Here is a 24,570-nt window from a genome sequence, read left to right as displayed (position 1 = left end):
ACAATGTCAACAATAATATTCACAGCCATCATTGGAGAAAAATTATCAGTAATATGATCATCACTTATGTCAGTGTTATTAACTGTAACACCTTGTTTAAGAATGAGATGAAGGGTGTGACCAAAAGAATGAGTTGGAACATTAATATGCTGAATAAAATCAAATGAGTCCAATAAGAATAAAAAGTCTTTAACCAAAGGTTTAGATTAACAAAAAAACATGGATATTAAAATCACAAACTGTAAGTATTTTATTGTGGCAAAGCATAACTTCAGCCAAACAATCAGAGAATTCAGAAATTAACATATTTATCACAGGAGGCCTATAAACCAAAGCACACAAAAAAAGGTTAAGAATTACACACTTCAAAAAGTTGCAGTTCAAAACTGCTAAAAGAACCCCTAGTAAGGCTCTGACACAAGAATAAGCTTTTAAACACAGAGGCTAAGCCCCACCACAACGAGACATCTAGACGAGTTCAAAAATAACCTGGTGGTACTAGATCAGTAAAACATGGAGTATTATTAATGATTCAGGGCTTGGTGCTAAAAGGAGGTCCAGCTTCTCTAAAGTAATAACATCATGCACAATAAAAGTTTTATTGGTAACTATCCACACATTCAGGAGAGCTACTTTAATAGATGTAGAGAAGCTTGCAGTGCACCGAGCTTGAGTGAGCCAGTAAAGATTAGCAGTATTAACTCCCCTAAATACAGCACACAGGGAAACAGTGACGAAGACTTGAAAAGAAGGGATAACATCCAGTTACTAGCATCCATGAACTTGTGTTCTTTGGAAGAGAAGATGGATCAAAGACGACTTTCAAACATCAGGAATCCAGGCCCACTGAGGAAGAATGGAGCCAGCGTCCTTAGTCCATATTCCCTACCTCTGGCAAAAGCATCTACATGTGAAAGAAGTACACAGCTGATTCATACAAGTGAACACCGGTGTCCCGGTAAAAAGTCAAGAGATGTACATAACAAATAGAGTCCCATCTAAAGACGAACACTGAGACGATAACATGGCACAGAAGAGACTGAGTAAGGACACCCAATCACAGATCAGTAGCCGCTGTGTAGTACAAACATATAAAAATGGTATTAAAACAAATATTAAAGAATACTTTTGGTGTTATGCATTAAAAATTCACAATACTTTTACAGATATAGATATGTCCATATGTTAATCAAACTTTCTATGAAGAATAAAAACATTGGACGGTGTTTTCCCTCGCCCAGACGTGGGTCACCGGGGCCCCGTATGCACCGAACAGCAGTCTGGAGTACCCACCCTTTTTGGAGTCCTTGGAAGGGGTGCTAGAGGGCATACCTTTTGTCCTGTGGGACCCCGGAGGCAGCTAATACGTACCAGCAGGCCAAGCAGAATGCGGCTTCGGTTGCTGAGACAAAAACTTAGGCGTGGGAGGAGATAGGGGAGGCAATGGAGAACGACTTTCAGATGGCTTCGAGGAGATTCTGGTCCACCATCCGGCATCAGGGGGAAGCAGTGCAGTGTCAACACTGTATATGGTGGGGATGGTGTGCTGCCGACTTCGACTCGGGACGTTACGGGTCGGTGGGGGGGAGTACTTCAAAGACCTCCTCAATCCCACTAACATGCCTTCCAATGAGGAAGCAGAGCCTGGGGACTCGGGGGGTGGGCTCCCCCATCTCTGGGACTGAGGTCACCAATGTGGTCAAAAAACTCCTTGGTGGCAGGGCCCCGGGGGTGGATGAGATACACCTGGAGTTCCTTAAGGCTCTGGATGTTGTAGGTTTGTCTTGGTGGACACGCCTCTGCAACATTGCATGGACATCGGGGACAATGCCTCTGGATTGGCAGACCGGGGTGGTGGTCCCCCTCTTTAAGAAAGAAGGGGGACCGGAGGGTGTGTTCCAACTACAGAGGGATCACACTTCTCAGCCTCCCTGGAAAAGTCTATTCGGAGGTCCTGGAGAGGAGGGTCCGTCGGATAGTCGAACCTCAGATTCAGGAGGTTGTGGTTTTCGTCCAGGTCGTGGAGCAGTGAACCAGCTCTTCACCCTTAATAAGGTCCTGGAGGATGCATGGGAGTTTTCCCAACCAGTCTACATGTGTTTTGTTGACTTGGAAAAGGTGTTCGACCGTGCCCCTCAGGGAATCCTGTGGGGGGTGTTCCGGGAGTATGGGGTACCGGACCCCCTGATAAGAGCTGTTCGGTGTCTGTACAACCGGTGTCAGAGCTTGGTCCGCATCGGGGGCAGTAAGTCGAACCCGGTTCCAGTGAGAGTTGGACTCCGCCAGGGCTGCCCTTTGTCACCGATTCTGTTCATAACTTTTATGGACAGAATTTCTAAGCGCGGCCAGGGTGTTATGGGGGTCCAGTTTGGTGGACTCAAGATTGGGTCACTGCATTTTGCAGATGATGTTGTCCTGTTTGCTTCATCAGGCCGTGATCTTCAGCTCTCTCTGGATCGGTTCGCAGCTGAGTGTGAAGCGGCTGGGATGGGAATCAGCACCTCCAAATCCGAGACCATGGTCCTCGGCCAAAAAAGGGTGGAGTGCCCTCTCAGGGTTTGTGGCGAGATCCTGCCCCAAGTGGAGGAGTTCAAGTATCTTGGGGTCTTATTCACGAGTGAGGGAAGAAAGGAGCGTGAGATCGACAGGCAGATTGGTGCGGCGTCCGCAGTGATGCAGGCTCTGCATTGGTCTGTCGTGGTGAAAAAGGTGCAGAGCCATTAGGCAAGGCTCTCATTTTACCAGTCAATCTACGTTACTACCCTCACCTATGGTCATAAGCTATGGGTACTGACCGAAAGAACGAGATCGCGAATACGAGCGGCTGAAATGAGTTTCCTCCGCAGGGTGTCTGGGCTTTCCCTTAAAGATAAGGTGAGAAGCTCAGTCATCCGGGAGGGGCTCAGCGTAGAGCCGCTGCTCCTCCACATCGAGAGGAGTCAGATGAGGTGGCTCAGGCATCTGATCAGGATGCCTCCTGGGCGTCTCCCTCGTGAGGTGTTCCGGGCATGTCCAACTGGGAGGAGGCCCCGGGGAAGACCCAGGACATGCTGGAGGGACTATGTCTTTCGGTTGGCATGTGAATGCCTCAGGATTCCCCCGGAAGAGCTAGAGGAAGTGGCCAAGAAGAGGGAAGTCTGGGCATCTCTACTCAAGCTGCTGGCCCCGCGACCCGATCTCGGATAAGCGGAAGAGGATAGAGGATATGTCCAACTTAATACTATGGAATATACGGAAAAAAAACTCCAAAAAAACAGACAGAACTTTTTTTTTTTAATGCATTTTTTTTGTTTAGCTTCTATTAGATTATACAGTATATGTACGAAAATATCATATACTTGTCGGATTTGCAAACATTATTAACCTTGACTTTTCTCCATTTTCTTTTCCATTTTTGAACGCCAACACCATCTAAACAAAGAACATTCCTCTCTCGTGTTTTGATGGAGTGAATGTTGATGCTCCAACTGTTGATGAGTTCCCACAATATTAAATCTTCTAGGACGAAGCTTAAAATCATAGGAGCTACTTAACCACGATTATGTTTGGTAGAATTTTCAGTGAGGGCTAAACAGTCTTTTGTCCTTGGAACCCTGTAGATTTTTTTCCTCCACTATCTCACCAGCTGGAGACTTTTATCCCTTCTATATTACTTTTTCTGTCCTTCCTAGTCATCTGACAATAGCATCAGACTCAAAATAAATGTCTACAATTAAGAACTCTACTTTGCCTACCACTTGTTTATCTGCATTGTTTAAGTATGTATTTATTTATTCTTATTTACTATTTTTGGGACTGACACAGAGATATGGAGGCCTCTTTACCCTATTTCAAAAACAATATTGTTTTTTAACACTAAGCTCTACAAAAAAGAGGGTCTGAGTGACCAGAATTCAATAAATTGACTACAAGAGAAACAGACCAATTAAATTTGAAATTAAGTCATCCTTATTATGCAAGGACAAAAGAGCTAATAATTTGCTACCCCATCAAATATATAGAAAAGGACAAACACGGATTAACAATGTTGTCAAAACCAAAGTTACTGTCCATAGAGAGATGAGCAGTATTTTATGAGGCACATTATTCACTGAAAAGGTTTACAGGAGACTAAATGTCAAAAGTAATAGTGTCCAACAGCCTGCATTCCATGATGCTGAATGCACGTAATATCTTATGTTTTTAGTGTGACTTCAGAATATTCACAACTTTGGAAACTAAAATCAGAGCTAATTAATACTTAATGATTACTAGTTATTCTGTGTGGCAGCATTTCCTTCTAGCTAGCGTTAGGAGTAGAGTCCAAGGGAAGAATGATTCTAATAGTGATTGGATGTATTGCTACTCAATGTGACAACCCATGTGATGGGAAATGGGAGCACCAGTCTACACTCTAGGGGTCTAGTATACGGGACCGACTTTGACCAGGATAGTGGTGTAAGACAGGGAGACACGGACACAAAAGGGTTAGGTTTTGCAAAAACAAAGCGAGGTTTTATTTACAGGTGCACACAAAGAAGAGTAATTAAATAATGTCCTGCTGAATATATATACAGTATATATATACATTGTGTGTATATAGATATATATATACTGTATATATACTGTCAGGGATGCCGGGACGCCCTGAAGGAGCAGAAGAGGGTCTACGCCCGCCCTGGATCACGTGGGGGCCGCCACCCTGGTTGCTTTGGGGGCCACGGGTAGAGGGCTTGGAAGCTCAACCCTGTAGGGGCCCGTGGTCACCGCCAGGGGGCGCCCCAATGCCTTGGGAACCTTGGACCTCAGCACTTCCGCCACACCAGAGCCGGGAGAACAGCCACACTGGGGCATGTCAGCGGGAGATTGCCGGGGAGCACCTGGAGCACATCCTGGTGCGGATAAAAGGGGCCGCCTCCCTTCATTCGAGGCTGGAGTTGGGTGGAAGCAGGACAAGGCAGAAGGAGCAAGAGTGAAGGCGACCCGAACAAAGGCAAGGTGTTGTTTGGCCAGGACTTTGGTGGGGTTTTGTGTGTGCACTTTAAGACTGTAAATAGTAGTGTTGTAAATAAACGTGTTGGTGGGTGAAAACAACATGTCCGCCTGTCTGTGTCCGGGCCACGTCCACAATATATATATCAACAACAACATTTATTTATATAGCACATTTTCATACAAACAGTAGCTCAAAGTGCTTTACATTTTAAAGAATAGAAAAATAAAAGACACAATAATAAAACAAAATAAATCAACATTAATTAACATCGAATAAGAGTAAGGTTCAATGGCCAGGGGGGACAGAAAAAACAAAAAAACTCCACACGGCTGGAGAAAAAATAAAATCTGTAGGGATTTCTAAATACACAGTCCAATACCGCAAAGGACCCACAAAAACAGTTATAAAAATGAGCCCAAAAACTACGAATATACACTGTTTACAGTGATGACTGAATGTCCCAAATGAAAAAGAAAAATGCACAAAAACTAATGAGACCCATATATATACAAAAATAAAGCTGTCTTCCTCCACAGTAATCCAAGTCAGGAAACCACTCCACCAAATAATGTACAGTACAGGGTCTAACCAAAAAAATATTCAAAATGCAGAAAAAGAAAAATTTGTATATGCAAAAATAAACACTGTACCGTTAACCCCCAACCCAAAGATTACCTCCACCAAAGCTAATAAAGAGATATTTATCAAAATATACACAGAAAGGAAAAATTACAAAAATCAAGGCACAAGCCGCAGTGCTTGGTAAACTCTTTACCACGTAACTCTCTCAGTGTGGTCTAGCTGGAAGACCCCTTTCTAATGGCTGGAAATTTTCTTTTGTATTTGGCACCATCGCAATGACCATTTAAGATGTTGAACATCATTCTTTTATGTGCACGTGTCTCCCGTCCCACAAAATACCTATTAAAATGCAGGAAGCCGGTGCACGCATAGCTATGCCATTGCCGTATTTTGTGACGCGAACTATGCTTCTTTCAAAACTGAAAGTAAGTCCTGTTTCTTCCTCTGAGCTACCACCTGGACAACTGCCGATACGAGATCACTATATAAGCCATGGCAGGCTGACAACAAGGTGCTTTGCACTGTCTCTTGTCCTTCCAGCACTACTAGGTCATGGGAGGCACACGCACAAGTGGGAGACGGACAATGCTACCCTGGCTGGACAACGGCAGACCTGTCTTTCCACACTTGTATGAAACCCACCACGACGCACTCCAGAAGCCACTTATATTGTCAGCAATGATGTGCCACTGCACATTCTACACAGACAAAAAAGGAAAATGTTATTTCTTTATGCTTTATTTTTCCTTTTTCTTCTAAACTAATGCCTCTCTCTCAACACTGCAGAGGACACAAAACTAACTTCATTTAACCACTGGTAATGCCAGTGAGGCACATTACCACACCCAAAAGATTCAATAAACATAGCAAGACTTATTTCATATGTCATGATATTCTGAGTCACTAGATCTGAACACATTTCAGTATTTGTGACATATCCTGGAATTGTATGTAATGAAGGTACAATTACTGCTAACTTATTTTATACATAAAAGCACCAAAAGAGAAATCCAAACATATCCATGAAGTGGCAAATGCTGTACTTTGAACGGTAATAAATTAAAATACTTAAAGCTCTAGCATATTCTGACACAATACCAGCCTTTCTTTCATTACATTTAGCTCAAATACATGACCACAGGTCAATAAAAATATTCCTATAAAGCAATAGGCTAAGGTTGGAGATCAGCTCAGGATTGAAAAGACCAATAAGATATCAGTTGATGATCATATTGTGAATAGTTCAGAAGAAAGTGTAACTTACAGAACTGGGAAGCCACAGCTGGTAAAGTATTCTTTTCAGTTCCATATTGTACAGGAAACTAGTAAGAGAAACAAGAAAGAGAATAAATCAGAAGGTGGTTTAAAGTAATTTAGCAGGCACAAAAGAGGTCATCCATTTTTATGTACATGAAAAGGAGCAACTCATACATAAAGATAACAACAGCAACATGTTAAACATCTTTGATATTCTTCAGCATACCAATTTTCCATCTTGATCAATTTAGAAATGTAACGCATTCTAACCAATTCCTGTAGGCATAACACCAAAAAAACTTGACAAAGGTTCATGAGGCTTTAAAATTTGAATACTTCATTACCCTTACATGAGGGTTCGTAATACAACATGTACAGTACCATATATATGGTGAATGTGATCAAGAAGGCAACAGCAAATTGATGCCCTAGGCTCACTCCTTTGGTTTAAATGCAATATGGTGAAGATAAATTATATATAAATATTTTATTGTTACCTCAAACGGCTTGTGCTAACTAGCTAGGTAATTTAAAAAGACTATCATCTAGAACTTAAACTTGCAAAAGAAATCGGCTTCCCCAATAGCCACCTAAGGATTTCATATAGTTGCAATTGCATCTGTGCACTTTTTTCATGGTCTGGAGATTATAGACATATTACAGGTGGGTTGGACATACAAGTAAGAATGTCACTGCACTCTCTACATGTTACGACACTACTACAACTAGTTTGCTCCAGAGAATAAACATCACAGCATTATAGCATTTCGTACTAATTAGGATAACCATTTTTAACCTGATTTTATAGTAACCACATTAGGGATGTAGGTACAGTTGTGTTTGAAAGTTTGTGAACCCTTTAGAATTTTCTATATTTCTGCATAAATATGACCTAAAACATCATCAGATTTTCACTCAAGTCCTAAAAGTAGATAAAGAGAAACCAGTTAAACAAATGAGGCAAATATATTATACTTGGTCATTTATTTATTAAGGAAAATTATCAAATATTACATATTTGTGAGTGGCAAAAGTATGTGAACCTTTGCTTTCAGTATCTGGTGTGACAACCCTTTGCAGCAATAACTGCAACTAAACGTTTCTGGTAACTTTGATCATTCCTGCACACCGGCTTGGAGGAATTTTAGCCCATTCCTCGATACAGAACAGCTTCAACTCCAGGATGTTGGTGGGTTTCCTCACATTAACTGCTCGCTTCAGGCCCTTCCACAACATTTGGATTGGATTAAGTTCAGGACTTTGACTTGGCCATTCGAAAACATTAACATTATTCAGCTTTAACCATTCTTTGTTAGAACGACTTCTGTGCTTAGGGTCGTTGTCTTGCTGCATGACCCAACTTCTCTTGAGATTCTGTTCATGGACAGATGTCCTGACATTTTCCTTTAGAATTCTCTGATATAATTTAGAATTCATTGTTCCATCAATCAAGGTAAGCCGTCCTGGCCCAGATGCAGCAAAACAGGCCCAAACCATGATACTAGCACCACAATGTTTCACAGATAGGATAAGGTTCTTATGCTGGAATGCAGTGTTTTCCTTTCTCCAAACATAACACTTTTCATTTAAACCAAAAAGTTCTATTTTGGTCTCATCCGTCCACAAAATATTCTTCCAATAGCCTTCTGGTTTGTCCACGTGATCTTTAGCAAACTGCAGACGAGCAGAAATGTTTTTTTTTGGAGAGCAGTGGCTTTCTTCTTGCAACCCTGCCATGCACACCATTGTTGTTCAGTGTTCTCCTGATGATGGACTCATGAACATGAACATTAGCCAATGTGAGAGAGGCCTTCAGTTGCTTAGAAGTTATCCTGGGGTCCTTTGTGACCTCGCTGACTATTACACGCCTTGCTCTTGGAGTGATCTTTATTGGTTGACCACTCCTGGGGAGGGTAACAATGGTCTTGAATTTCCTCCATTTGTACACAATCTGTATAACTGTGGATTGGTGGAGTACAAACTCTTTAGAGATGGTTTTGTAACCTTTTCCAGCCTGATGTGCATCAACAACTCTTTTTCTGAGGTCCTCAGAAATCTCCTTTGTTCGTGCCATGATACACATGCTGGCAGTGATCAACACACATTTTAAAAAAAGAAAGAGACAAATATATGTGACGTTTTGAAGAAATCATTTTATGACACGATTTACCTGTATTTATTTACTTACTTCCTAAAGCCTAAAGTCACAAGTAGTGGGCAGAGGGCATGCTCAAAAATGTGTGTAATGCCACGAAAAGTGCCTGCTGACACTTTAGTATGCAAGCAATGGTATGTGCATTCTTGCTCCAACGTCGAAGGGAGCTGAGTTTATCTCTGTTATAGCGCGTCTATGTGAAAACAGCAGTGTCAGATGCGGGGGTGGGGTGTGTTTGGGCTCGTGAACACAGCTGAGACAAAACTGACTAAAAAAAAAAAAACCAAAGCTAACCTTTACAAGTATCATAAGTTACAGACTGAAATCAAATGTATGCTTTGATTCTAAAATAGTAAGACTAAGAGCAGTTCACTTCGCAAAACCGAGAGGTGCAGGATCAAACTCGCGACCTTTTGATTCCCAGTCAGCAGCTGATTCTATTGCGCCACGGAGGTAGTCATAATAAACAGGTGTCAATGTCACATGTTAAGGTGTCTTTTTGTTTCTGCAGTTATATTTTTGAATAAAAGCGCAATTGTTGTGTTAGATTTGTACCTTTTGTGAAAGTATTTATTTGATATTTGGACTTCAGACTTCATACATTATATAGTTTATGCCTACAATTTGTCATCTACTAGTAGAATATAAAAAACGTTTCTGTTTTAACAATGTGTTTACACAGATTACTGTAGAAACGGAACACACATGAAATGCGTGTGTTCCAAACAACGATCTATTATTTCCACTCTAAAACTCCACTTAACTCCCAGAAAATCAATCAAGGCATGAGCTGGGAGAAGTCTGTGCACGTTCTAAGTCAGTGGGGGGATGGAATAGTCGGCTGCGTGCAGCCTGATTTTATCAGCACATTTAGATGACAAAAGACGCTGGTGGAGAGCTGTGAACGATTTTAAGAAGCAATTTAAGGTGGGACAGATTTACGAGTTTTTTTGTAGGCTCTGCTAATTCTAGTGTTAAGGACTTGGGTGCGACTTCTGATTCTATTGTGATTTGGGAGACCTTCCGTGACAAGACCCTGAAGGTTTCTGAGGGTTGTGTTGGTGTTACTAGTGTTTTCAGAATGAGGTATTTCATCTCGCATGACATATATCATTGAGAGGAGTCACAGCGCATGGCTTGATGGCAACTCCATTCTGTACCAGGAACTAAAAGTGTTAATTCTGAAATTGACATAGCATATGATACACAGATGTGTCAAACTAAAATTAAACAATTAAAACAACTACAGTGGAACCTTAGGTCTCGAACGTCTCTGAACACGTACAAACTGGGTTACGACCAAAAAGTTCACCCAACTTTTGCATGTGTTCACGACCACACACTCGGGTGACGAACAAGCCAGTTTCCCTTCTGGTTTGTACGCGCCAATGATTTCCTCACGTGTTCAGTCTCTCCCTGTACTGCACATTGTTCTCGGTGCATCACGCAGAGGGAAATCCATCCATCCATTATCCAACCCACTACATCCCAGCCAGAGGGTCACGAGGGTATGCTGGAGCCAGTCCCAGCCAATACAGGGCGTAAGGCAGGAAACAAACTCCAGGCAGGGCGCCAGCCCACCGCAGTAGTGAAGATACTGCAAAATGGAATCATGGGTAGGGATAATCATTATACTCCTATTTTGCAGAACTTTGTTGTTATATTTGGGCAGTTAGAACTGTAAGCTACCTGGCAGACTGGCTACACTACAGACTTATTTTTGTTTTAGTGACACTCAAAAATAACCTATTTTGCACTTATGTAATATGACATTGATTTGATCTTGTTACTTATTACACTTATTCATATACAGTATGGTTTGTGATCCTCAATTCCTTCTTCAGGGCCAAACATTATGAACAATTTAAATGTATAAAAGTATACACCCTAAGTGACCTCTACAACCATAATGCTAAGTGACCTCTATAAGAATATATAATTTTTTAACTTTCATTCAATACTATTGTACAGTCCAACCACCTTAATACATACAGATAAACTTGTAAAGTTACTTAAAAGTAAGATTCATATTCATTAACCGTTTTTGACCACCAGTTTTCATTTTATAAATTCAAAATGACTCATGTTGAAGGAGACGCTTCAAATTCCTAGCCTCAGGTGAATGTCTGAACAATTCCTCACACTGAGTACTTTTAAATTATTCCACTGTATACCCCATCATCATAAAACAATTAGCTAGAACAGAGGTGGGCAATGTCGGTCCTGGAGAGCCACAGTAGCTGCAGGTTTTTGTACCAACCTAGTTTCTAAATGAGAAAACAATTATTGCTGATGAAACACTTATTGCTGAAGTGACATTTTGATGCTTCGCTTTAGTGGTCTTATATGTTATCAATTGCTTATTTCAATCTTAAACTGCTGCATTCATTACTTTAACGGCTAATTATTATCAATAAAATGTAATTGACAAAGCAGCCAGCAGTTCTCCATCCAGTTTGTTTTCATTTACATCTGTGTGTGTTCATCATGCATCATTCATTTGATTTAATAAAACATGTAACAGAAAATGTGGAAGACTGACAATTATCTGTTTTAGGCTTCAAATCATTTGGATGATATCATTGGAGAGTAAAAATTACACAATATAAGAACCTTACATTGCAGACTAACAAGCCATAAAATTAAATAAGGTGCAAGACTAGCAAGGATTGGTTTCTAATTAAGCAGTTGGGTTGGAATGAAAACCTGTAGCCACTGCAGCTCTCCAGGACCGACATTGCCCACCCTGAGCTAGTAGATACACTAGAAGGACAAAAGTACTGGGACACACCTCTTAATTATTGAATTCAGGTGTTTCAATCAGACCCATTACCACAGGTGTATAAAATAAAGCACCAAGCCATGCAGTTTACATTTACAAACATTTTTGAAACAAAATGGGTCATTCTGAGGAGCTCAGTAACTTCAAGCGTGGCACTGTGATAGAATGCCACCTTTGCAATAAGATGATTCATGAAATTCCATCCATGCTGGATATTCCAAGGTCAACTGTAAGTGGTATTATTGGAAAGTGGAAGCATTTAGGAACAACAGCAACTCAGGAATGAAGCGAAAGACCACAAAGTCACAGAGTGGGACCAACGACTGTTAAGGCACATGGTATGTCGATAATATTCTGCTGATTCCATATCTGAAGAGTTCCAAACTAAAACTGGCATTAACAGTACGGTGGGAACTTCATGGAATGGGTTTCCGTGGCCGAGCAGCTGCATGCAAGCCTCGCATCACCAAGTTCAATGACAAGCGTCAGATGGAAAGGTGTAAAGCACACCGCCACTGGACTGTGGTACAGTGGAAATGTATTCTATGGAGTGATGAATCATGCTTCTCTGTTTGGCAGTCAGATGGGTGAGTCTTGGTTTGGGGGATGCCAGAAGAACATTGCCTGCCTGACTGCATGATGCCAACTGTGAACTTTGGTGGAGGAAGGATAATGGTGTGTGGATGTTTCACAGGTTTTCTGCTAGGTCCTTTACTTCCAGTGAAGGGCAATCTTACTGCATCAGCATATATTTTGGACAACACTATGCTTCCAAATTTGTGTAAGCAGTTTGGGTAAGGCCCTTTTCTATTCCAGCATGACTGTATCACAGTGCACAAAGCAAGGTCCATAAAGACATGGGTTGGATGAGTTCAGTGTGGAAGAACTTGACTGACCTGCACAGAGTCCTGACCTCAACCCCATCAAGCACTTTTGTTATGAACTGGATTGGAGATCTAATATCAGTGCCTAATAAATGCTCTACAGAATAAATGGGCACAAATTCACACAGAAACACTCCAAACTCTTTTGAAAGCCTTGTTATATCTGCAAAGGGGGTACAATCTCCACATTAAACTCTATGTACAGTGGTGTGAAAAACTATTTGCCCCCTTCCTGATTTCTTATTCTTTTGCATGTTTGTCACACAAAATGTTTCTGATCATCCAACACATTTAACCATTAGTCAAATATAACACAAGTAAACATAAAATGCAGTTTTTAAATGATGGTTTTTATTATTTAGGGAGAAAAAAATCCAAACCTACATGGCCCTGTGTGAAAAAGTAATTGCCCCCTTGTTAAAAATAATCTAACTGTGGTGTATCACACCTGAGTTCAATTTCCGTAGCCACCCCCAGGCCTGATTACTGCCACACCTGTTTCAATCAAGAAATCACTTAAATAGGAGCTGCCTGACACAGAGAAGTAGACCAAAAGCACCTCAAAAGCTAGACATCATGCCAAGATCCAAAGAAATTCAGGAACAAATGAGAACAGAAGTAATTGAGATCTATCAGTCTGGTAAAGGTTATAAAGCCATTTCTAAAGCTTTGGGACTCCAGCGAACCACAGTGAGAGCCATTATCCACAAATGGCAAAAACATGGAACAGTGGTGAACCTTCGCAGGAGTGGCCGGCCGACCAAAATTACCCCAAGAGCGCAGAGACGACTCATCCGAGAGGTCACAAAAGACCCCAGGACAATGTCTAAAGAACTGCAGGCCTCACTTGCCTCAATTAAGGTCAGTGTTCACGACTTCACCATAAGAAAGAGACTGCGAAAAAACGGCCTGCATGGCAGATTTCCAAGATGCAAACCACTGTTAAGCAAAAGAACATTAGGGCTCGTCTCAATTTTGCTAAGAAACATCTCAATGATTGCCAAGATTTTTGGGAAAATACCTTGTGGACTGATGAGACAAAAGTTGAACTTTTTGGAAGGCAAATGTCCGTTACATCTGGCGTAAAAGGAACACAGCATTTCAGAAAAGAACATCATACCAACAGTAAAATATGGTGGTGGTAGTGTGATGGTCTGCGGTTGTTTTGCTGCCTTAGGACCTGGAAGGCTTGCTGTGATAGATGGAACCATGAATTCTACTGTCTACCAAAAAATCCTGAAGGAGAATGTCCGGCCATCTGTTCGTCAACTCAAGCTGAAGCGATCTTGGGTGCTGCAACAGGACAATGACCTAAAACACACCAGCAAATCCACCTCTGAATGGCTGAAGAAAAACAAAATGAAGACTTTGGAGTGGCCTAGTCAAAGTCCTGACCTGAATCCAATTGAGATGCTATGGCATGACCTTAAAAAGGCGGTTCATGCTAGAAAACCCTCAAATAAAGCTGAATTACAACAATTCTGAAAAGATGAGTGGGCCAAAATTTCTCCAGAGCGCTGTAAAAGACTCATTGCAAGTTATCGCAAACGCTTGATTGCAGTTATTGCTGCTAAGGGTGGCCCAACCAGTTATTAGGTTCAGGGGGCAATTACTTTTTCACACAGGGCCATGTAGGTTTGGATTTTATTTCTCCCTAAATAATAAAAACCATCATTTAAAAACTGCATTTTGTGTTTACTTGTGTTATATTTGAATAATGGTTAAATGTGTTTGATGATCAGAAACATTTTGTGTGACAAACATGCAAAAGAATAAGAAATCGGGAAGGGGGCAAATAGTTTTTCACACCACTGTATTTGAATGCAATGTCATTAAAGGCCCTGTTGATGTACTGGTCAGGCGTTTCAATACTTTTGCGAATACAGTGTATTTGACAAACACTGCTCTAATATCATTTTATGCTCCTTACAACATTAGTGTATTATACAGGTAATTTTTGCATATAAAATTTAGGAGAAGGGCAATAGATATACAACCCTTTTTGATCTACAATTTGATCAATATATTAACAAATTGTCTGCTGATAAACTATACTAAGACCCCTTTAGAAACAAGGCTACAATCTCTACACCTTAAACAGGGAAAATGTCATATTTTCTGTATTATAATGCCAGCCCTGAATCACCTGTATTTATATTACAAGTGTTAACTTTTATAAAAGAATATTTAATGACCTGATTCTGTGCAGTCACAAATAACATGGCCTCTTGGGGAAATAAGAATAAAACTTAACATGAATAAGAAAATACCTGGAGCTCTTGGAGACCTTGTAACAGCAGGCATAGCCTTTATAAATCTTCATGGGTCCAACAGTGAAGGAAACATTCTCTAAGTCTGTTCAGTTTCTTATGTGATTCTGCTAGGTACTGGGAACCATATCAACAAAGCTTTAGCCAGCACAGAAATGGGGACATCTTACTGAATGTTTTCTGCATACAATTCACATAAACTAAATGATTTGAACAGTTTTTTAGAGGTTTCATTTTCAAAACATGGGGGTACAAGAGGAGGGGTAAGCATAAATTGCATTGTCCCTTGACTTCTTTTTTACCCAAAACCATCACTTTGTATGTCTATATAATAAAAGTATCTATATATACAGCAATTATGAACACTGGCAAGATGCATGCATAAAGTTTCATGCACAAAAACTGTCAGAAGCAAAGTACTCACTAACATAATTTAGGAGTATTTATTTTACAAAAATCAAGCTTTGTTTGCCAAAACTCACAGCAGGAAACTGAAAGAAATCTCTCATCTGTTCATTTGTTTTCAATGTCCATGTCCATATTTTTTAAGGCTCTATAACAATAAGTTCTAACAAATACACTCCCCAAAAATGGAAGGGTTATTGCTGTAGCTATATAAGTTTGTCAAGGAGAATAAAGTGAACAGGTTAGTAAAGTGTTTAACAACAAATCTGTGAGACAAATGGTTCACAGTTTGATGGAAATATCTTGATGAAAAAAGGCTATTCAGCAATAGGCAGACATTTGAACCTGCCTCACAGGGAGCTGTTAACCAACATGAATTTGGGTAAGATAAATGCAAAAAGATGCAACATCAAATCAACCACACCACTGCAATACCACACAGATATGCACCTACTTGGGTTGATGGCAGCAGAGATGAAAGCCTAATGATTTACCTGATAAAAAGTATCATGCACAATCAAGCAAAGCAAGATCAGAGTTACTTAAGCACTCTTCGTTTAATTGGTCATTTTAGTGGTAATTATTACAAACATTATGCACATAAAGCAAAAATATTATGAGGCAAAATTAACAAAACAAATTATGTGTATCTGAAGTTTCAAACAGTGCATTATATTTAAAAAGACAGAACTTAAAATATGTACAGATGAGGTAAAAAATAAAACTATGTATGAGTAGTCTTTAAACTAAAAGGTAACATTTTCAGGTTAGATACTAGTAATAAACAAAGTATTTTCATAAACATAATGAACTTCAGACAGTTGTACTGATGGACAGATGTAAATGGATTTTTATAAGGTAATTCAACATGACTAAATCTGTTTTATGCTCAAGAACATAAAGTTTGAACCTGCAGCTTTTGTTTGTTTGGTATTTGCATTAAACTTACTTATTATTTGGTGGCACAAAAACCTTCTCTTAAAGCTGCTTATTCTCTTTAACACTAGAATCCCTGAAGCCTACGAAAAAACTTGTAATCCGGGACCACCTTAAATTCCTTTGCACCTCTCCATTAGCGTCTTTTGTTTTGTAAATGTGTCGATCAGTACAAGCAGCAAGCAGTCTGCTATCCCATCCCCACACCGCCACAGCTCAAGTAGGGCAAAAAGTTCTCTCAGCTCAAGTCATGTCTTTCTGGGTGAGAGATGCCTGGAGTTGTATAGGGTAAATAATACATCGTTATTTAAAACACATGCATTTCATGGGTGTTCCACGTCATCAACCATTTGTGTAAGTGTAGGATGAAAAGAAAAGAGCAAGAAATGCTAAACGCATACCTAAAACAGAAATATTTTTTCATATTATAGTACTAACAAAATTTTGACATGAAGTGCATAATGTGTGAAGACTGAAGTTCAAATTTCAAATAAACATTTTCGCAAAAGGTACACATATAACAAAACAAGTGTTCTTTTATTCAAGAATAGAACCGAACAAAAAGAAATTGGGTCAGGGTACAACACTGAGACAACCGCTTGGGTGGTACAGCGGTGAGAACTGCTGACTCATAATCAAGAGGTCACGGGTTTGATTCTGGGCACTTCCCAGAATTACCGTTTTGAGTAGTAATCTGCTCTTTTTGTTACTATTATAAATTAAAAACATACATTTGATTCGAGTCTGTAACAGCTGTTGTAAATGTATGGTTATTTGTAAAGGTTAGCATATTTTTTAAGGTTTATGGATGTGGTGATAGAGGATATGGAGGTGATGGGTGTCAAAGAGCAAGATTTAGAGGACAGGAAGATATGGAACAAGATGATCCGCTGTGGCAAACCCTAACGGGAGCAGTCGAATGAAGAAGAAGATTCTCTCAGTCACGTTTATGCTTCTCCCAATCTGACACTGCTTTTTTCAAATAAAGATGTTATAACAGAAGTGAACTCAAATGAGGATGAGGGTCCTATATCGGAGAAAGAGAACAGAAGCCATCCCTGAAAGAAACATCCACTCAAACATAAGAACAATGCAGCTGTACCAGGCATAAAGGCGAAAGATGGAACCATTTGGATGCAGCAAGAAGTTGGGCGTCATCCTGCCAGTCAATCTGCCACATGCATGTCCTTTAAGGAAATAGCAGGGCATGCCGAGTTCGACAAGGTATCATGCAAAGTTCTGTTTGTGATTATGTTTTGTTATGGTCTTTATATGAAAAAAATGTATAGATTACTTACTGTATATAGGAGCCACATTGAATGTTATTTACTTATATTTATTTACTTAGCTTCCTACAGCATAAAGTCATAAGTACACTGCAGAGCTTCCTGTGTTTGATCAACATGGGCATGCTTACATTTGCGCAAAGTACATGTGCAATGTACTTCAGCACATATTTCATGGAACATGCAGGTAAAGGGAAAGTAGCATGATGAAGTGATTATAAAACTATCAACAGCCTACGTTCAAGAGAGAGAAACAGAAATTCACATTTTGGTAGTTGACAATAACCTCAATAAAGGTAGCTGTTTTGTATCAGTGTGAATTTATGTGTATTTTATGTTTTATTATTATCTTTGATAAATCTGAGTTATTTTCATGCTTTTTGCTATTTCTTTTTTTTTCTTAAACCTTCTTTTTTGCCTATGATTCATGTTCTCTCCCTCTGGCTATTTAGGTCAAAGATGGGGAAGCTGAAATCATTTTGTGAGGGACACCTGGCTGTGATAGATCAGTGGAGACAACATACACAGGACATTATCACCCCTGGTCTGCCAAATGGCAGCCTCCCCTGGGATGTGGCAGCATCAAAGATTCCCACAGTGCACCATGGAAATTAGAGTTCTTCAACTCAGCCCTGTTGGGTTCCATGGGTGCCGCCAAACAGAGTGCTGTGGAGACTGGGGAGCCCTACTGTGTGAAGCTCCAGCCCTACCCAGAAGTGCTCCTGGGCTGAGCTTTGGGAACACTAGAAGTACTTCCAAGGTTAATATAAAAACAGGTGCTTGCAACAACTCCATTAGCCAGAGTCGGAAGCAAAGACACAAAGCTTGTGGACAAGCAGAAGAGGCAGTGACAGAGAGAGACAGTGAGAGAGAGAGAGAGTGAGAGAGAGAAAGAGGGGACAGTGAGAAGAGAAAGGATTGCTGTGTGTTATTGTGCTTAACAGTACTTGTAGTTGTGGTGTGGGAAACACAGAGAACAGTCTCCCACAACAAAACTCTTTGTGCTTATATACTTGTGTCTAAGCCTGTCTATGTCGAGTATGTGATGAGCTTGAGTGCCCCCAGGTTGCCACAATTTAATACTTGTTGTATGAGTGCTGTATGTCATTTTTTTTTTTTTTGCCTAGTTTCTTCATCTTTCTGGTACTGTGTTTGGATTATGATTTTTGGTTTAGTGGATTTGGACTTGTATGCATTTGGAATGCCTTTAAGGCAACTCCTTTTGAGCATTCTTTTTTCTTGATTCAGCAATAAATATTTTTCATTTATAAAGCTTCTTTCATGAGAGTGCCATCTTACCATACGAAGCAGAGTGACACCGATTTATACTTGGTACCCAACATGGGGTGTTTAATGTAAAATAATTTAAAAATAAATCATCAAAACACGTTTTCTGAAAAGAATTGCAGTTACTATAACTTGGACATTTGCAATGTAGCAAATTAGGAAAAGTCAAGTAGGGACAGGATGCCACATAGACTGAGAAAATAATTTAATTTTTAAAAACACAATGCCAACTGCTGAGGCATTTCTAGTGTTAAACTTTCATTTGCTTAACACAAACCACGCTGAAAAGTTAAAATTTTCTTACTAGTTGGGAAAGTACTTTGCCATTGTTATTACTATATAATTCTCTTTAGTGTTACAGCCGCTATAAATTTACAGTACCGTATTTTTCGGACCATAAGACGCACTTTTTTCCCCCCAGAATTGGGGGGGGAAAGTCCCTGCGTCTTATGGTCCGAATATAGCCTAAACATGTGCTGTAAAAAAAAAATTTTCAACTTGCCCGGCTCTGTGCTCCATTCCCCCGGGCCGCCCGCCCCGTTCACTGGAGTCAGGCGCTGCTGCTGCCCTGTGGTAGTAGTAGTACCGTACCTGCTTCCATGATCATTCCTGCTGGCTGCAATGCTCCATTCCCGCCCCCGTCCGCACCGCTCACTGGAGTCAGGGGACTGGACTCTAACTGGTACAGTGTAGTGTACGGTGTCGGTCCCTTCCTTGATCCTGCAGTCTGCATGCATCATCATTCATCGATTCCCATCCGCCTCAGCTGGTGTCCGCCTGCTTCCGGGATCGGAACCAGCGTGAGGCGCACATGTGACCTCCCTCCTGTGAGAACACGTGCGCCTCACGCTGGTTCCAATCCCGGAAGCGGGCGGACACCAGCTGAGGCAGGACAGGAGTTGCGAGTTGAGCGCCACCACCGCACGCACCAGTGAAATACGAATAGAGGTAAATGACAAGTGAAATGACTGAGTGAAGGTAAAAGCGCAAGAATATGCATACAAATAGAAACCCTAATACAATTACGCGCACGCCCGGTCCCGGGACAAACAGCGGTTCAAAAACGTTACAGTAATGTGTGCATGCCCATCTTGCCATGCATCTCGACACCCTATACATCAAATGAAACTTCAAAGTCTCGTCTTTCCGATGATATAAACCATTTTGACACACAACAACCACAGCACTGACACTAAAGCCTTTTTTACAGAGAAGTACCGGTACATACTTTTAAGAGTTGACTGTGCCTACCTTTGAAGACCCCCTGCAAGTCAAACATCAATATTTCCGAGCAGTATTGATCCCATTGTGTCCATAAGGCTCCAGCGAATATAATCCAGTAAAACGATTTAGGTCCAAAACACACGATATATTCTCAAAGGGACAAAAACTCCAGAAAATGTTTCATAACTTGAGACCACCTAAGTAATTTTTTCACTTATATTGCTCATATTAGGACGTAATTTGTTTCTGTTGGCGATAACCATGCTACCGCATGAAACACGGAAGTGTTAGCTTTCGAAAGACACCTAAGTTGGCCAATTACACGGGTCTGGGGTTGACTGGCACCTCGTATAGCCAACCAGTGTCACAGAAAGCTTGCAGGGTGACGTATAGCTCTGAACTCTGGTAGAATCTACCAGTTTGATTGGACACTGTGACTGACACTCAAAACTTACAGCCAATGAGCAGACGAGCATTTTGATATGTGACTTGCTATGCTTAACTTGTAAAAAAACAATCGTAGCTTCATGAAGGTGGCATTTGTGCCAGTCTGCAGAGTTGGTGCGTGGTTGTTTATTGTGATTTCGCCAAGTTTTTTCGCAGTTTAAATATGAATAAAAGTAGAAGTTTAAACGTAAATAAACGCTCGATTAAATAATAGATGCATGTACGCGTTGCAAAAGTATTCAACCGGCACCGCGAGGTATAATGGGAGAGAGCGACGTGCCACGCCCTTGTGCTTTCTGCTTGCTAGTGATTGCTGCCATCAAGTGGCACATGGAAAAACGCTGAGCTGTGTTGTAACAGTTTGTAAAAGAAATATACGGCATATATAGTTTGTGTGCATTTTATAAAAAAAGTAAAAATAAAAATATAAATATATTTTTGGCCCATAACTTGTATTGACCATTTTACATAGAAATGTGTATTTTTTATTGTTTTTATTATGGAACATGAATTTCCATAACTAATAGAGTGACACTGTGTGTAGATATAGATTACTTTAGGTGTAAGCTTTCATTAGAGCCCTTATTGATATATGTGGGTTGAAGCATTCAAAAGTTATTACACTTTTTCCATATGTTCCAAAATGTGGATAATGGTCCCTCTAAAAAGCCCCTGGGCATGCCCACATAAAAACTGGTGTAAAAAATGTCATTTTACAGGTATTCTTTTCAAAATAATGAAATTTGAGTAGTCAACAAGTTATTCTGTTGGTACATAGTGTGTTTCTGTCCCCACCTACCTACTGCAGCTTTATTTTCCTTTATTTTCATAAAAAAACTTAGGCGAGAACAAAAAAATTCGTTTTTTTTTGTGAGTTCTAATGTGCATAACTTTTGATCAGTCACACCTACAGTGATTCTGACTACTAAGGGTGAAACTAGAGAATGTTACCTTTACAAAGAGACCAAACATGTGTTTATACTCCAGATAGTTCAATAACAGCAATGATTCTAATTTGGAGAGGTCGAATTACAAGCGATTTAGCAAAATGACCCGAATGATAATTAAAAATACAACTGAATATGCATAAAAGAAACCCTAATACAATTAAAAATACAACTGAGACAAATTCAGAACTAGTAGTGACAGACTGTCACAGTCTCAGTCAGCCTGAGCCTGGAACAAAATGACCATACATATCATGGCAAATAACACTGAACTTTGCTGACAGCTTTTAGCCTTGTGAGAGGCTGGAAAGTGTTTTACACTGTGGGACAGTACCGTAAATGTTACCGCTATGGTAAATCACAGAAAGTCTCTGCATACAGTATACGGGCAATATTGTGAACTACGGTACAACTTGCCCCCCACTATACTGGTAACAGTGTTTAGGCCTGATAGTAATAAAATGTGTGTGGGGGAGATATGAGAGCACTGGATGGAATGAGGGGGGATATGAGAGCACCTGATGGAATATGGGGGGGGGATTAAAAAGACACCGTATTGGTATTACTGACAGTTCTTTAATTACGATTTTGAAGGTTTTGCAGAAATACTGTACCAGTACCACCTCCTCACTAAGATGTCCAAGCAGAAGAGATGCACATATAAAGTTGGTTTCAAACTGGAAGTTATAAAATATGCCAAGGAACATGGCAACAGAGCAGCAGAGAGACACTTTGGACCACCTCCCTCTGAAAAGATGATTAGAGAGTGGCGGAAACAGGAGGATCAGCTGCAAAAGTTGGACAAAAGTAAGCAAACTTTACGTGGGCATGCTGCAAAGTGGCCAGAGTTGGAGGTGGACATAAAGGAGTGGATCACACATCACCGTGAAAATGGCTTCTCAGTCTCCACAAAAATGATCATGAATAAAGCCAGACTCATTGCTGTAGAAAAAGGAATTCAAGATTTCACTGGCTCACCATCATGGTGCTACAGATTCATGAAGCGATCTGGCCTTGCTATGCGCACCAAAACAAAAATTGCTCAAAAAATGCCCAACGAATACGAAGAAAAGATTTTGTCTTTTCACAAATTCGTCATTGATGCCAGAAAGAAGAATCAATTTGAACTAAGCCAGATTGGAAATATGGATGAAGTCCCGCTTACTTTTGATGTACCATCCAATAGAACAGTAGACCACAAAGGAGCAAAAACTATAACCGTTAAAACCTCAGGGCATGAGAAAACCCATTACACTCTTGTGTTGTCCTGCTGTGCAGATGGTACTAAATTGCCACCAATGCTCATCTTCAAAAGGAAAACTTTTCCAAAAGAAGCAATTCCTCGCGGAGTCGTGGTGCATGTCCATGACAAAGGATGGATGGACGAAAAGGGAATGAGGCTCTGGATTGAAAAAGTATGGTCCAAACGTCCTGGTGGGCTTTTAAAAAAACCATCCTTGTTAGTGCTTGACCAGTTCAGAGCACATATCGCCGACACTACAAAAAAGAACTTTAAAGAAGTCAAAACTCATTTAGGTGTAATTCCCGGTGGTCTTACCAGCCAGCTGCAACCTCTGGACGTGTCCATCAACAAACCATTTAAAGTGTTTATGAGGGAAGAGTGGAACAAATGGATGGCTGCTGGTAATCATGATCTTACACCTACTGGAAGAATGAAAAGGCCCACTATTACCCAAGTTTGTGAGTGGGTGAAAACCTCATGGGACTCAGTTAAGGATGAGATCATTGTAGATTCCTTCAAAAAATGTGGCATCAGCAATGCCTTAGATGGGACTGAAGATGATACAGTATGTTATATGAAAATACAGGTACCAGCACCAGTAGTGACGAAAGTCCTGTTAGTGATTGTGAGGATCTGAGCTTTCTAGATTCGGACTCTAGCGATGAGGAGTTCTTGGGGTTCTCATAAAACAAGCAGAACCTAAAAGAGCGTAACTGTTCAACTTTATTCTATTTTATTACTGAAGTCTCTCGTTATTGTGTTTTACAGTAATTTTGTCTTTTGCTGACTGTATTTGTTAATAATGGTTCTAAATGCTGCTGTTCACTTTACAGGGTTGATTACATGTGTTTATGACTGTGATGTTGGGTTTTAATGCACATAAAATGTTTTAAGACATCAGAATCTTTTTTCTTCATTTCCCTTCTCTAAAAACTGGTGCGTCTTATGGTCAGGTGCGTCTTATGGTCCGAAAAATACGGTACTTGTCAAAGTTAGCGGTTTTTCTTTTTTGCAGTTTTATTCTCTAACTCACATTCATGCTCCCACAAAACCTCCCTGGCCCATGCCCCCCCTCTCCCCCCCGTCAGTAGTGCGGCTGTTACAGATGCAAATCAAATGTATGCTTCTATTGTATAATAATAACAATAAGAGCACCTCTCTACTCAAAACAGTAAACTTGAGAAGCTACCAGCATCGAACCAAGCAGCATTGCAATACTCAAGTTGTCGTTTGAACCGCCTGCTGTAACCTGCTTTCCTTTTTCTTTGGTTAAATTCTTGAATTAAAGGCACACTTGTTTTGTTATACTTGTTCCTTTTGTGAAAGTGTTTATTTGATATTTTTATTTTAACTGTTAACATTTGAATCTGATGATTATATATAGCGCGGAACTGACCTGTCTATACTATTCTGTCCTCTGCATCTCCTGGTGTTTAAAAGAAATACCAACATGCAGCAAAATGTGGACAGTGGCAAAAATCGGGGGGAAAAAAATAGAAAAAAAAAAAAAACACTGTCACTGACTACAACCGCATGAAGGTATGCAAAAAAATATAATGTTGCATAAATGCAACAACATTTTTTACGAAAGGTACAATAAAGGTCATAAAATGAATTATTCCAAATGTCATATATACCAAACTCTCTTTTTTATGTCAATGTGGATTTGACATCATGGATCAGAAGGTGCATACTAATTCAGATGAGCAGGAACACTAAAAAATAAAACTGAATAAAAAAAAAATTAACATCTACATTCATTCTCAGTCACGCACACCACTCACATCCATTTCCACAGTTTTCTCAGTCCCAGTCTCGATCAAGCACAAGATCTGACAAGGTTTTCAAATAAAGAAGGGGAATAACAAAACAAAGGTGTCAGATCAGGGG

At 40.2% G+C, this 24,570-nt stretch overlaps 1 protein-coding gene across 1 annotated transcript in view; it reads right to left on the bottom strand.

Annotated features, from left to right (window-relative positions):
- The window catches only part of LOC120532052 (protein unc-13 homolog B-like), an 812,076-nt gene that overhangs the window by 520,681 nt on the left and 266,825 nt on the right, over positions 1–24,570 (bottom strand). The window contains exon 7 of the mRNA XM_039757963.1: positions 6,822–6,879. Coding sequence (XP_039613897.1) covers positions 6,822–6,879 — 58 coding nt within the window. The remainder of the gene's footprint in view (positions 1–6,821; positions 6,880–24,570) is intronic.

This window comes from Polypterus senegalus, chromosome 7, assembly GCF_016835505.1.
Source record: "Polypterus senegalus isolate Bchr_013 chromosome 7, ASM1683550v1, whole genome shotgun sequence".
NCBI classification, from domain to species: domain Eukaryota; kingdom Metazoa; phylum Chordata; class Cladistia; order Polypteriformes; family Polypteridae; genus Polypterus; species Polypterus senegalus.
This window is presented reverse-complemented; position numbering and strand designations above follow the sequence as displayed.